This window comes from Maylandia zebra, unplaced genomic scaffold, assembly GCF_041146795.1.
Source record: "Maylandia zebra isolate NMK-2024a unplaced genomic scaffold, Mzebra_GT3a scaffold03, whole genome shotgun sequence".
Classification (NCBI taxonomy): domain Eukaryota; kingdom Metazoa; phylum Chordata; class Actinopteri; order Cichliformes; family Cichlidae; genus Maylandia; species Maylandia zebra.
The window spans coordinates 2736880-2749000 of NW_027490033.1; the positions used below are offsets into that span (position 1 = coordinate 2736880).

At 38.2% G+C, this 12121-nt stretch overlaps 2 protein-coding genes across 5 annotated transcripts in view; one reads left to right on the forward strand and one right to left on the reverse strand.

Annotated features, from left to right (window-relative positions):
- The window catches only part of LOC112432436 (protein NLRC3), a 3307575-nt gene that overhangs the window by 2663013 nt on the left and 632441 nt on the right, over positions 1 to 12121 (reverse strand). The window lies entirely within an intron of this gene.
- On the forward strand, positions 3904 to 9569 carry LOC143415764 (uncharacterized). 4 transcript variants are annotated; one of them, XM_076881197.1, is made up of 6 exons: positions 3904 to 3967; positions 4870 to 4930; positions 5042 to 5086; positions 6669 to 6824; positions 7028 to 7120; positions 8062 to 9569. In XM_076881197.1, the coding sequence occupies exons 4-6, from the start codon at positions 6753 to 6755 to the stop codon at positions 8374 to 8376; spliced, it is 480 nt and encodes a 159-aa protein (XP_076737312.1). In that variant the 5' UTR covers positions 3904 to 3967; positions 4870 to 4930; positions 5042 to 5086; positions 6669 to 6752; the 3' UTR covers positions 8377 to 9569. The 4 variants fall into 4 exon arrangements, with proteins under 4 accessions (XP_076737312.1, XP_076737309.1, XP_076737310.1 ...); XM_076881194.1 differs by having other exon boundaries at positions 3905 to 3967; positions 5042 to 5090; XM_076881195.1 differs by lacking the exon at positions 3904 to 3967 and having other exon boundaries at positions 3983 to 4930; positions 5042 to 5090.

Here is a 12121-nt window from a genome sequence, read left to right on the forward strand (position 1 = left end):
CATCTTTGATTTTTTCACCTTCTCATTGTTCCTTTCCCAAAGTAGTCAAACCCATATTACAAAGCAGCCACTAGAGGGAGCTCTAGGGCCGTTTGCAACCATAATATCCAGTTTACCTTATAAAAGGCAGAACAGTAACTATAGTGTTTGCAATAAATGCAGACATTTAAAAACAGAAAGCTATCATCTACTGTGATTCAAGTGTATAAACTAAACCACATAAAATGGCTTAAGCTGAATATGGTCACGTTTTATTTTTTGTGTGGCCATTACTGCATTTTAATGGTGTTATAGATACTGTCGAGGCTAAGCCTACATTTAAAGCCACTGAGCTGTTTGTTGGCAGGTTAATGCAATGTCACTGGTATGAATAAACGTATTAAACTTAGTTCAATAACTGAAACCATACTTATCTTGTCCTTTAGATTCTTTATTCCAACACAATTTAACATAACAGCGCAGCGGTCACAATCTGTTTGCTCCTTCCCAACAACAACACACCTGCTGCTAATGACCTATCTACCTTAAATAGACACACCATATGTAACACAAAAGGTGACCCCTAGTGGCATACATGAGGTACCCACACAAAAATGGCTCCTACAGATACTGAGCACAAATATGAGTACAGAGAATTTCCAGCAAGCTTTTAATACTGTCACAAAAAGGTCTAGAGGGATTTATCAGCATCATCCTGTCAAACTGGTTTTATGGTGGTTTTGATGAGAACAGATTATAGCTTGATCAAGAAGACCAACCGTCGAAGTCCTGTTGGGAAACCTTTGCACTTTTTCAAGGTGTGAGTATCATCAAGTGTAGCAGTGATGTCCTCATTGGTCGTTGACACAGTTGACAACTTGTTTGAGGGATGAAATTGTGGCGTTTTGGTCAGAAAGTTTATACTTGTAAATCAGACTGCAGAAATATTTCTGAAAATGTAGTGGTTTGTTTGTTTGTGGTTTGTTTGTTTGTGGTTTGTTTGTTTGTGGTTTGTTTGTTTGTGGTTTGTTTGTTTGTGGTTTGTTTGTTCATGTTTTTTGTTTGTTTTTATTTCAAATATCTTATAACAAGATGAAACTACAATTGTAAACGCAATTTGGTTTTTTGGTTTTTTCTCAAACTTAAGTAACTGAAACCTTTCATTGAACTACAGCAGAAACAGATTGGAAATGCCAAGTTATTCTAACACTAGTGGACTTGTTAAACAAAACATTTGTTTCACTTCTTTCTCAACATGCAGCACCATTAAGAACAGTGGACCAGCATAGTTGGTCTGCATGAGCACACTTACTGCAACAGTTGTACATGCTGAAACTGGTTGCTGGCAGCTGATGTGAAGAAATGTCTGGACACATCAAAAGTTTTCTTTTTCATTTTTTCCCTCCCTTGGATAACATACACATGGCAAATAAAAACATGTAACTAGGGTGACGTGAAGTGTGTATCATCAGGTTTAACTAAAATATAATGAGGCTGTCCATCTGTGAAGTAATTGTTCCTTCAAAAACCACTGTGACAACAGATTTTATTTCATTCATTTGATGGTTTTCTATTCTGTATACTGGAACTTTTTAATAGCCCCCCTGTCCACACATCCTTGACATGAGACTTTCTGCAGAGTTGCACATGATGAATGCACACAAAACTTAAAGTGTTGCTGTCATATTTTTTTGGATGTGGTTTGTTGTCATAATCAAGAACGTGTCTTATTTTTTTATTTGTGTTGTTGCTGATCGGCCATTGGACTGCTGAGCCTGCAGTGAACAGCCAGTCACTGACTCTTGATGCTAGAGCAAGGACAACTGAGCTCTCTCTCTCTCTCTCTCTCTCTCTCTCTCTCTCTCTTTTAAATAAATAATACGTTCGAGCTGTTTATGTTTTTGACTTGTTATGGACTCTGACTGGCAATGGGAGGGCTGGCGGACTCATATTATGGAGGTGGAGGGTAGACACATTTTGTGTGCAAGAGACCACATACTACAGTGGTGATTGACACAGACTTCAATGGACATTTAGGTGAAGGGAACAGAGGTTATGAGGTGTTGGGTAGGTGTGGTGTTTAGGAGAGAAATCTAGAAAGACAGATGTGGGGCAGATTTTCCAAGTGGAAATGGCCGTGGTGCACACATACTTCAAGAACAGGGAGGAACTTGTAGAAATATATGAAAGTGGAGGAAGCTGCACACAGGGCAACTAAATATTATGCAGAAGGTGAAATCAAAAAGACAGGAGACAAGGAGGTGTCAGGGAGAATGCAGCTATGCAGCATGAAATGGTAGTTTGAAGGATGAGTTTGGACATCAAGAAGAGGAAGTGAGTGAAGGCAGAGACATGCAGGAGTATAAACAGGCTCTGGGTAGTAGGGAAGACTTACCACACTCAAAAAAGTCAACTAAGGCAGTTGTTTGATTAATTCAATAGACATTTGTCTATTTAACATGAACATATTGAGTTTAGGTTTTTAAATCATTATCAGTTGTTGGTTTAACATAAAATAACAAAAAGTTTAATGAACTAGATTTGCATTCTTCAGTTCAATTAAATGTAATTATTTTAAATCAACAACTCTAAAACCGATGCCTAGTGCGCATGCTCAAACTTCCCAAAAGTGAAGAGGCGGGAACGCGGAGAAGTTATATGTGTTCAGTGTAGTGATGGGATTTCCGGCTCTTTTTAGAGATCCGGCTCTTTTTAGAGATCCGGCTCTTTCGGTTCGGCTCACTAAAAAGAGCCGGCTCTTTCGGCTCCGAACCGGCTCTTCAGGTTGTTTTGTTGCTTTAATTAATTTATTATTAACAATAATATAAAATTATGCACAAAAGGAATTACTAACGTAAAAACAAGTGGTTTTATTTATATATGTTTATATATAAATATATGCGGTGGCCCCTAGAGACAAAACACGTACAAACTCCAAAACACATTTCTAGCATGAACTGAACTTCCAAAGCAGAGCTACTAGATCACTTAAATTACACAATTGAAAGCATGTGTGTATTGTTTGTGTATTTATACACAGGCACTCATATATATATTCAAATAATTTTAAAAAAAGTTCATTTACCTGTTATTACCACACACCAAATCCGGTCATTGGTACTTGCTGGCTTGTGTAGCCACAAGATAACAAAGGCTCAACACTGCGCCCAGCATCCTGGAGCACTTCTGTTGTTCTTTTGTACGTGTTTTGAGTTTTTATGTGCTTCTGAGTTTTTACGTGCTTCGGAGTTTGTACGTGTTTTTACGTGTTTTGGAGTTTTTACGTGTTTTGGAGTTTGTACGTGTTTTTACGTGTTTTGGAGTTTGTACATGCTTCAGAGTTCGTACGTGATTTGAAGTTTGTATGTGCTTTGTCTCTAGGGGCCACCGTAAATATACTTTTATTTATTCACTCCACATAAAATGTAATAAATAAATCATCTAATACAAAAATCAACTATTCACATTTCAAGTTTTAACTATTTACATTTTCAGCTTTTTCCTTTCACAAATTTAAAGTGAAAAGAACACAAAACACTGCAAACCACAACACAATTAAATATAAATTATAATATGAAAACTAAAAGAACATGCATATTCTCTGTCATATGGACCTGCATGAATAAACTTTCTCAATCCTTTATCATCTGCAACCGAAAATAGTTGTGGATGATTACTATACCTTTCTAATGTTGTCCCTGCCTCTCTTTCTCTCTCTCTGGCTCTGTTCCTGTGCTACTGAGTGTAACTACCGCCCCTCCCCCCTCTGCCCAGCGTAAAGCACAAGGCTCGCGTGCAGAGTGAAGCGGAAAAAAAGTGCGAGAGAGAGGCTGAGAGAAAGAGAGAAAAAAAAAAAAAAAAAAAAACCACGTGACGGCTCGCGTTGTTCACGTCAAAGAGCCGGCTCTAAGAGCCATTTCGTTCGCGAACGACCCATCACTAGTTCAGTGGACTGCCATTTTCCTCTGCGGAATCTTCCACAATACAGGTAAGTAATAAATAACTCAAAATATCTTAGTCAAACGAAGTTGTTTTGTCCATTAATTGTTTAACAATGTTTTTAATTCCAAATGTGTAAGTTGTCATTAGACAGCGGGAGTGGAGCAAATACAGTGAAAATCTGGTATTAGACGGTGCCAATCGGTACCGTCTAATACCTGATTTATAATCCGCTCTGGGTATATTTATACTATTATTAGCATTTCCACTTCATTGTTTTTCTTTTTTTTTTTTTTTACCCGTTTTTGCAGTTAGTCTTATAGTGTTTTTAGCGTTTATTGATATGTTTAATTCAATATTTAACACGTTTGTAATTCACTTTCAAAGTAAATGAAGTTAGCTAAAGCTAGTATGGTTGTCTCATTGAACTTCTACCTAGCTCTGTTAGCATTCACTTTGGTTTTAAATGACGGTTATTGCAAGACATGGTCTTTGTTCACTTTTTTTATTATCATTTGCATTTTTTCTTTCTTTCTTTCTTTCTCTCTCCTTTTATTTTAAGCATTCGGCCTCTCACAGTAATGCAAGTTAAACTAGCATGCGCGATTTGCTAAATATTAGCTGTGTCCAAATTCAGGGGCTGCATCCTTCGAATTGACTTGATGCTAGTGCATGGGAAAAAGAGCATAAACACGAGGTCAGAGGAAAAGGCAATGGCGGATAGTTATGAAAATTGCCTGTGGGACCTTTACCGCAACTACCAGCATCTTTATTGCATAGTGTGAAACACTGCTATTACATTTGGCAACAGATTGGATATTTATCTGTGAATTTTATATTGCAAGAGGTATTTATATGTATTTGTATTTTTTTTATACATTTGCAACAAAGTAAAAAAAAATCCACTGTGGAATTTTTATAAAATAATTTTTTCTGTTTTCTTTACCATAGTAACACCACAAAGAAAGCTGACCCCTTTTTCTGATTGTTTGTGCCTCCTCTTTAATACATGGTAAGCCTTTTACCATCATATATTTTTTATGATAGTTTTATGATTTAATCAAAGTGAAAAAAAGGTGCCAATAAAACTATCCTTAAAACTGCTTTTCTTTTTTTCTTTCAGTGACTTGTATGTGGCAGTGCAAGCGTTGTTCCATCAGGGAGAGTAGTAGGTACAATTATTGAAACACTGTACAGGGCTCGCAAAATGGCTAGCCCGACGTCCCAGGGCTAGCGATTTTTCCAGTCGGGCTACCAAAATCTATCTCTGCCCTGCCCGTCGGGCTGTCATAAGAAGGAAAAATATATGTCAATGCTTCTGCATTCTTTCGGAAATGTAGCTGGGTAATTATGTCATTGGCATCGGTGAGCCACTGTCAATATGTGACATATTGAAATCGCGTTTGAATTTGCGCTTGTTTTTTGCTTTCACTTTGCAATCGCGCGACCTGTGTATAGAGAGCGACAGCACTGATCTGTGAGTGATGATAATTTGTGCACCAATTCCTCTGACATCGTCTTATCAATCGTTAGCTTACTATGCAAACATGACAAGTGAAATCTCCCGCAGCTTAAACATGTGAGAGGTTGATCGCGCAGACAATCGCTGAGTGTTATGTGAGTGCGTGTGTAAAAGCAGCAGGATATTAATTGTAGTTCTGCTGAGCCAAATAAGACAGGTCAGGGTGAAGAAGTGACAGCCAAAGAAAAGCTTACCACAAAACGGAAAAGTTATGACAAATCAGACTATAAGGCAAAAAGAAAGTGCAGCTTTATGGTTTCATGGACAAAAGAATTTCTGTGGCTGCAACATGACGAGCTATATAACCGGGGCTGCACATAAGTGGTCCGCAAGTGCGTATTTGCTGTCAAAATAAAAAACGCGCACAAGATAAGAAGTTGCAACGCGTGTTTGCATACTTAAGATTTTCTGGAGGAGGACATATTTGTTTAGAACTCTTAAATATGTCGAAGAAGCTCCTTTAAGCAATTACTTTGGTTTTCCTCCACCTCCAAAGAAATGTCAGAAGGAGTCCGAACCACAAAAGAAGCGCGTATTCTCGCAAAAGTGATTGCAGGAGGTGAGCTGGCTTCAAACAAATGATGAACACACAGATGTGGTGCAGAATGTGCCGTGAAAATCCCACTCTAGCGGACAAAAACAGTGCCTTTTATATGGATGCAAACGTGCGTTGCAACTTCTTATCTGTTGCGCGTCTTTTATTTTGACAGCGAATGCGCACATGCGGACCACTTATGTGCACCCGTGTAAATAACATAATGTTCTGCCGGGTGTGTTGTTGGTTTTCCCTCGATTTCTGAGTCGACAAGCGCCTTTGTTACTGGGACCAGTCATTTTAAGAAAGGCCCCCATTAGAAATGGATTATTGCTCAGTCTGCAATATCTTTCCCAGAACAAACACCAATTGCAAATAATATACTAAAAATAAACCTGAAAAATCTGTTTAGAACAGCATACTGTGTTGCAAAGAGTGAACTACCACTGGTGCAATTTAGCAGTCTTTGCAAACTTCAAAAAGCAAATGGCCTAGATCTTGGTTCCACTTGCCTCTTACTTGTGACTTTAGTGGAAATTTCAAATTCAGTATCTGACACAGACTGATTCATGTCCTACACAGACAGCACTGATGTCTGCATGGTCTTCTAAAAGCAGCTTTAGTCAGCTTAGATGTGAAGTGAGTGAAATATACAGTTGCGTTTTTAATCAATGTATTTGTTCTCTATTGCAGATTGAGAAGGAGTTTCTGCGAATCACCACAAAGCCTCTGCTATCTACTTTCTTTGCCGAGCTTGACCAATACGCGCCACGCTTAATGGAAATCTTTCTGACCAAAGGAGGGACACGTGGAAAGAAAATAAGAGGTCTCATGCTTGCCATCTCCAAGGTTTGTATTAGGATTGAGTAGACTTTGTCATAGGCAGCAAAAATAACTTTTATTTGGAGATGAAGTTGTCAATTTTGTTTCGGCTTAACAAGTGGTACATGCCAGGTTCTAACCTAAAGAATAATTATGCAAGTTAACTGATTACCCTAGCTTTAAGAAAAACAGACTGGTTTTGGCTCATATTATCTCCTCCTCCTCTCCAGCATGACAACATCCATACCAGACGAGCATGCATCTTGAAGTCTTTGTGCATCCACCTAAACGAAGACTATGAGAAGTTAATAAAGGAGTACTCGGTGAGCCATTGTGACAGCATGTTGTCTGTAACATTCTCATACAAATTGTGACGTTGCCTCAAATGCAAATCATTAAAATTAAAATTTTGAGATTAGCAACAAGACACCTGGTATTGGGGAAGGATGTCTTGAATACCAAACAGTATTAAGCGTTGCAATAAAGAATTTCTGGAATTTGGTATTGGAAGGAAAGAAATTTATGCCTACTTAAACTTGATACACAAACATACAATGCATTTAACATGCATCAAGACTATATTGCTTTTGAATCTGTACTTGGATTAAAACAAGTCCTGTTGTTTTTTCATTGTTATGGTCATCAGTATTTGTAAATAGAAATGTCTATGAACTTTGAGCTGTTTAGTACTAACACTTCTATACCTGTTTTATTTTAGCAGCTGAGTTAGCCTTTTCTCGAGTCCTGTCCCCCTAAGTTACTCTTGCTACGTCCGACAAACAAATGGTTTCCTCTGCGCACCAATGGGTACCCGAATGTGCGAGCAGACATGCTTCATAATGTTCGGTACATTTACCTGGGAATGGGGCCATACACACTGTTTAATCCATTCACGTTGTTTTTGACTTTGTGAATGGAAAGAACACAACTCCTCCAGACACAATCTCTCGGCGTATCGGTGGGCACACCGCTTCTCCATCTTGCTTGAGGTTAATGTTTGTCAGACACAGTAACGGTTGCTATAATGTGTAATTGGACAATGGCCCTTTCGGGGGAGGGGCCAGTGAGAGGTCAATTATGCCACCTCTTTTGACATGAGAGGTGTATTTTATAATTTATGTATTGGAGTAATTACTAACAACTACTTTAGTGGTGTAATTTTCTGTTTATTACTTTGACTACTTGGATTTTATGAACAGCATAGAAACAGTTGTTTAAACAATCTCTTAAATTTTACTTTGTTGTCTTATACTTTTTCATGTAGGATACGGACAGCGAGGCAAAAAGCTGCATGGAGCAAACTGTGATGGGGGTGTACGTCATCCAGAAGGAGGGTGCTGAACCTGAAGATGACCCAGAGGACGTTGGTGTCGTGATTGAGGGTGTGGAGGCTAACACTGATTTGGGTAACGTTGCACAAGCATGTGCTCTGTTGTTTGGACTCATATACCGTTTGAACCTGAGCTACCCACCAGAACTTAAATGCACCTTTGAAGTCCTCCAGAAGATACTTTTAAATCTTGATGGACAAAAGCTGTCTTCAAAGGTACAGTTTCTGAAAAACAAGCTTATGGGGTGAGAGCACTTGAAAATGACTGATAGGTCTTGAATGGTTCATTGGTGCAATGGTGATTTCCGATATATAATGTTAATATTTGAGTTGTTTATATTTTTTTTCTTTCATTTAAAACATTTTTTTTTTTAAGTTTTTGGATTCTCTCTGTTGGGCAATTCACCTTTTATACAGCACTGCAGATGATTTTTGTTTGTCCTTATATAGATGGCTCAAAATGGATCAGAAGTACTGACAGAAGTACTATGTTGTGTTTATGTATCAAGGTCCTGTAAAGTTTAAGACCACTGCCACCTGTTAAGTTCACTGTATTATTGTTTCCATTTTGCTTGCTAGCATGTTTTAAAACACAGCAAAACTATATTGCTAGCTGTGGAGGACTGCAACCAAAATTAAAAAAATAAATACAGAAATATAAAAATTGGTCAAACTAATAATTATTTCAATGAGATACACCAAACAAATATAGATTTTCATCACCTATGGAATTTTTTGTTGTTGTATTGCCCCCAAAATATTTCTAATTATTTTATTTTATTTTTCCAAATTCACACAATTCGATTTTGTCACATGTTTTAATTTGCCAAGTGGGAGATGTATTTTTATCTTTTAGTTTAATTTTTTAAAATGCAGTCGATATATTGAGCAAATTTTGCATCTGTTTTTAGTTGTGGAAGCTTTGGTTCCAACATATTACCTATGTAAATAAGTATTCTAACATTTTACCTTTTGAAGTATATGCTTGCAGGTGTACAAAAATGGTAAGCTTTTATATTGTCCACTAAATCCAGTTAATAAAGATAATGTTATCATAATCTGATTGTGACTTTTTTTGTAAAGTAGTGGGTTTCTAAATGTGTAACAAATGTAAACAAATCTAATTGAAATAATTTGGTTGAAATGAGTGAAATCATTGCCTTGATTAACAAAGTAGTTGTTGAAACAACAAGATTTAATTCTGTTTTCCTAAACTTTTTAAATTGTGTAGAATGAATTAAAACAAATTTCACTCTACATACTTAAATAAATCACTTCAAATCAATGTAAGTATAGTATGTTGATCCAACGTAATCTGATTACATTAAACCACCAAATGCTAAATGTGTTGGTTTGACATGATCGAAAAGGGTTTATTGTACTTGGTTAAATTGTGTGCAAAAAGGGTGCCATGATTAAATTGTGTTCATCCAACAACAGATTTTTTTGAGTGCAGATGGCTGGGATAGTACAGCTTTATTGAGATAAACTGCCAAGAAGGGGTTTGACGTCTTCTCTGCACAGAAGAAAGGGAAAAAAGAAAAGTGATTTTGAAAGTATTTGAAGGAAGAGATTTACAAAGAAAAAGAAGTGTAGTTAGCGAAATGAAGAAAATAGACCAAGAAACTGGGAGGCTAGGCATGTAGCAGAAAGAGGTGACAAAGGAAAAGGCTCAGTGCCACGTATGTGAAGCTGGACCCCAAGGAAATGAGGGAATGACACTTGCTAGGCAGAGAGTGAGTTTGAATGGATGTTCAAACCCCCCCCCCCAAAAAAAAGATATATTCACATAACATAGATTGAAAGAAGCTGCAGGTGGCACAGCAGCTTTAATGTCTTCCAGACAGGAAGTTTTGGAAAGAAATATCATCATTTCCCAGATTTTACTATCTTAGTGTTCTGTAACAAAATCACTGTTGTGCGCATGGTGTTAGAGATGATGATGATTACAAACAAACTTAATGTGCTAGTCGTGCTTTTCTTGAGGGATTTGTCCTTCCACCAGTTTTCATGTCATTGGAATCATTTGTATTCACTGATTCTGGCACTTATTTCATCAAACCAAACTCCAAGTAAATACTTTCGGCTTTTTGGTTTTGTCAAACGAACTAATGTAAAGAATGCCTGGCTGTGCACTACACCACGCAGTGGGAATTTGTCTTCTCCAGTTAAATTCAGGATTAACTTGCTTTATAACACAGACCTCAAAAGTAACCGTTATAACCCCAAACACAAGAAAATGTGATCTACAGCACAGTGAGAACTGGCAACGCTTATCTGGAGGGGTCAGAGTGAATGAACTGGACACCTGTAGAAGCAGGATTTGATTTCCACTGATTTCCTTTCCGATCCGATACCAAGTAAAATTCAGGGTGGTATCGACGATACTGATCTGATACGATACTCTGAACAAAAACTTATTTTTTTACTCTATCTTTTATTTTATCTCAAATTATAGCGTCGTAATGATCACAGGACATCAGATTACTTGTTCTTATCACTTAATGATGCAGAATTATCATATAGAAATGAAAAACCTGAAGTTGTGGCTATTTGTTGCCTGCCTGCAGCATTAAAGGACTCCGTGAGAGACGTCTGTCTCGCCCTGGCAGCACCTCTCCCTCTCCTCCTCTTCAGTTCGCCTCAACATACGCTCGTCATATTCTGTGATATGATTCACTCTGAGGTGTTTGACCAGATCAGCGGTGTTACCACAACACCTCACATTCTTGCCACATGTATGGCAAACCACGTCTCAGCTGTTCGTGGAGGTAAAATACGTCTGCACATGACTCTGTTTACGCTCAGCCATTGTTGTGAGTGTGCACGCCAAGGGGCCGGACACAATGACGGGTATCGGAGGAATCGATATTTCAGTATCGATCCGCACATCACTAGTTGAGATACGTTTTAAAGTAGTCCAAAAAACAAATGCATATTTTCCCGAACCACTGTTCCTTGACTAAGGTGGGTAACGTGATGAGGTCAAGGAAGGGTGTGACGGAGATTTGATTGAAAAACTTTGTCGTCCGTTAAAGTTTCACGTTGGCTTTTTCATCTTGAAAGCCCTCTCTGCTCGTGTCCAACCCGTGTGAACAATCACAGATGTGAGAAATGTAAACAAACCGTCCGCAGAACGCTGATCAGGTTATTTTAAGCGCAAGAAAACAAAAACGTTGCGCTCACCGTCGGCGTCACGGACGAGGCCTGGGGGTCCGGGCCCGTCCACAAAGGTCATTGTAACACAAATCATACGATTGCTAATGAAAATGCTATAAAGCTACATCGCAGATAAGTCTCTGGAGTAACAATCAAGGCCATGTTAGTTATTTGATGAATAGTATCTGTGCCACTCATGGCGCATGACTGAGGAGGACGTTGACCTCTGCAAGTCAGGAAAGTCTGCTACTCATTGTATAAATATGAGATTTTTCTCAAAAACCAGCCATCATCTCGGGAGGCTGACTCCAAAGTACCATCTCACTTCAAACTTGCAAAACAAGTCGAGTCGATGCGAGCGCACTGCTTGTTTCTAGTTAGTCTTTAAGGATGACAGCATTAGTCTGCTCCTTTGTATGAAATAAAGTGAGTCGAGTCCATGTGGTCTGGCACCCACCCACATTTCTCTGCTAGTGATCCATGAGGACTCCACCTTGTTGCCAGTTCTCTTGTGTGGAAGCTTCAGGAAATGACAGCTTCACTCTGACGTGTGTGAGCTGTGTGAGGTCTGTGGTTAGAAGTTTACAGTGTTTGCTCTTTGTGTCGTCTGTAATATGCTCTATGGCTTTAAAAAAATGGCCACATGTTTCTGTAGCTGAATTTGTCCATCTCTGACCTTCTGAGACTGTATTTTCAAACAGGGATGTTCTGACTTTTCTTCACCTTGTACTTCATTCTGCAAATGTTTTATACTCTATTAGAGTTATTACATTATTCTGTTATGCTATAAAATCAACCCCCATATAAGATCGTACTTAAGAAATACATTTAAAAA

What these genes read in the sequence shown, in the direction of transcription:
- LOC143415764 (XM_076881197.1), top strand. Translation starts at nt 6,753, where the DNA reads ATGGAAATCTTTCTGACCAAAGGAGGGACACGTGGAAAGAAAATAAGA. An exon ending in TCATGCTTGCCATCTCCAAG is followed by an intron (nt 6,825 to 7,027) that starts GTTTGTATTAGG and finishes CCTCCTCTCCAG; the next exon opens with CATGACAACATCCATACCAG. An exon ending in AGTTAATAAAGGAGTACTCG is followed by an intron (nt 7,121 to 8,061) that starts GTGAGCCATTGT and finishes TTTTTCATGTAG; the next exon opens with GATACGGACAGCGAGGCAAA.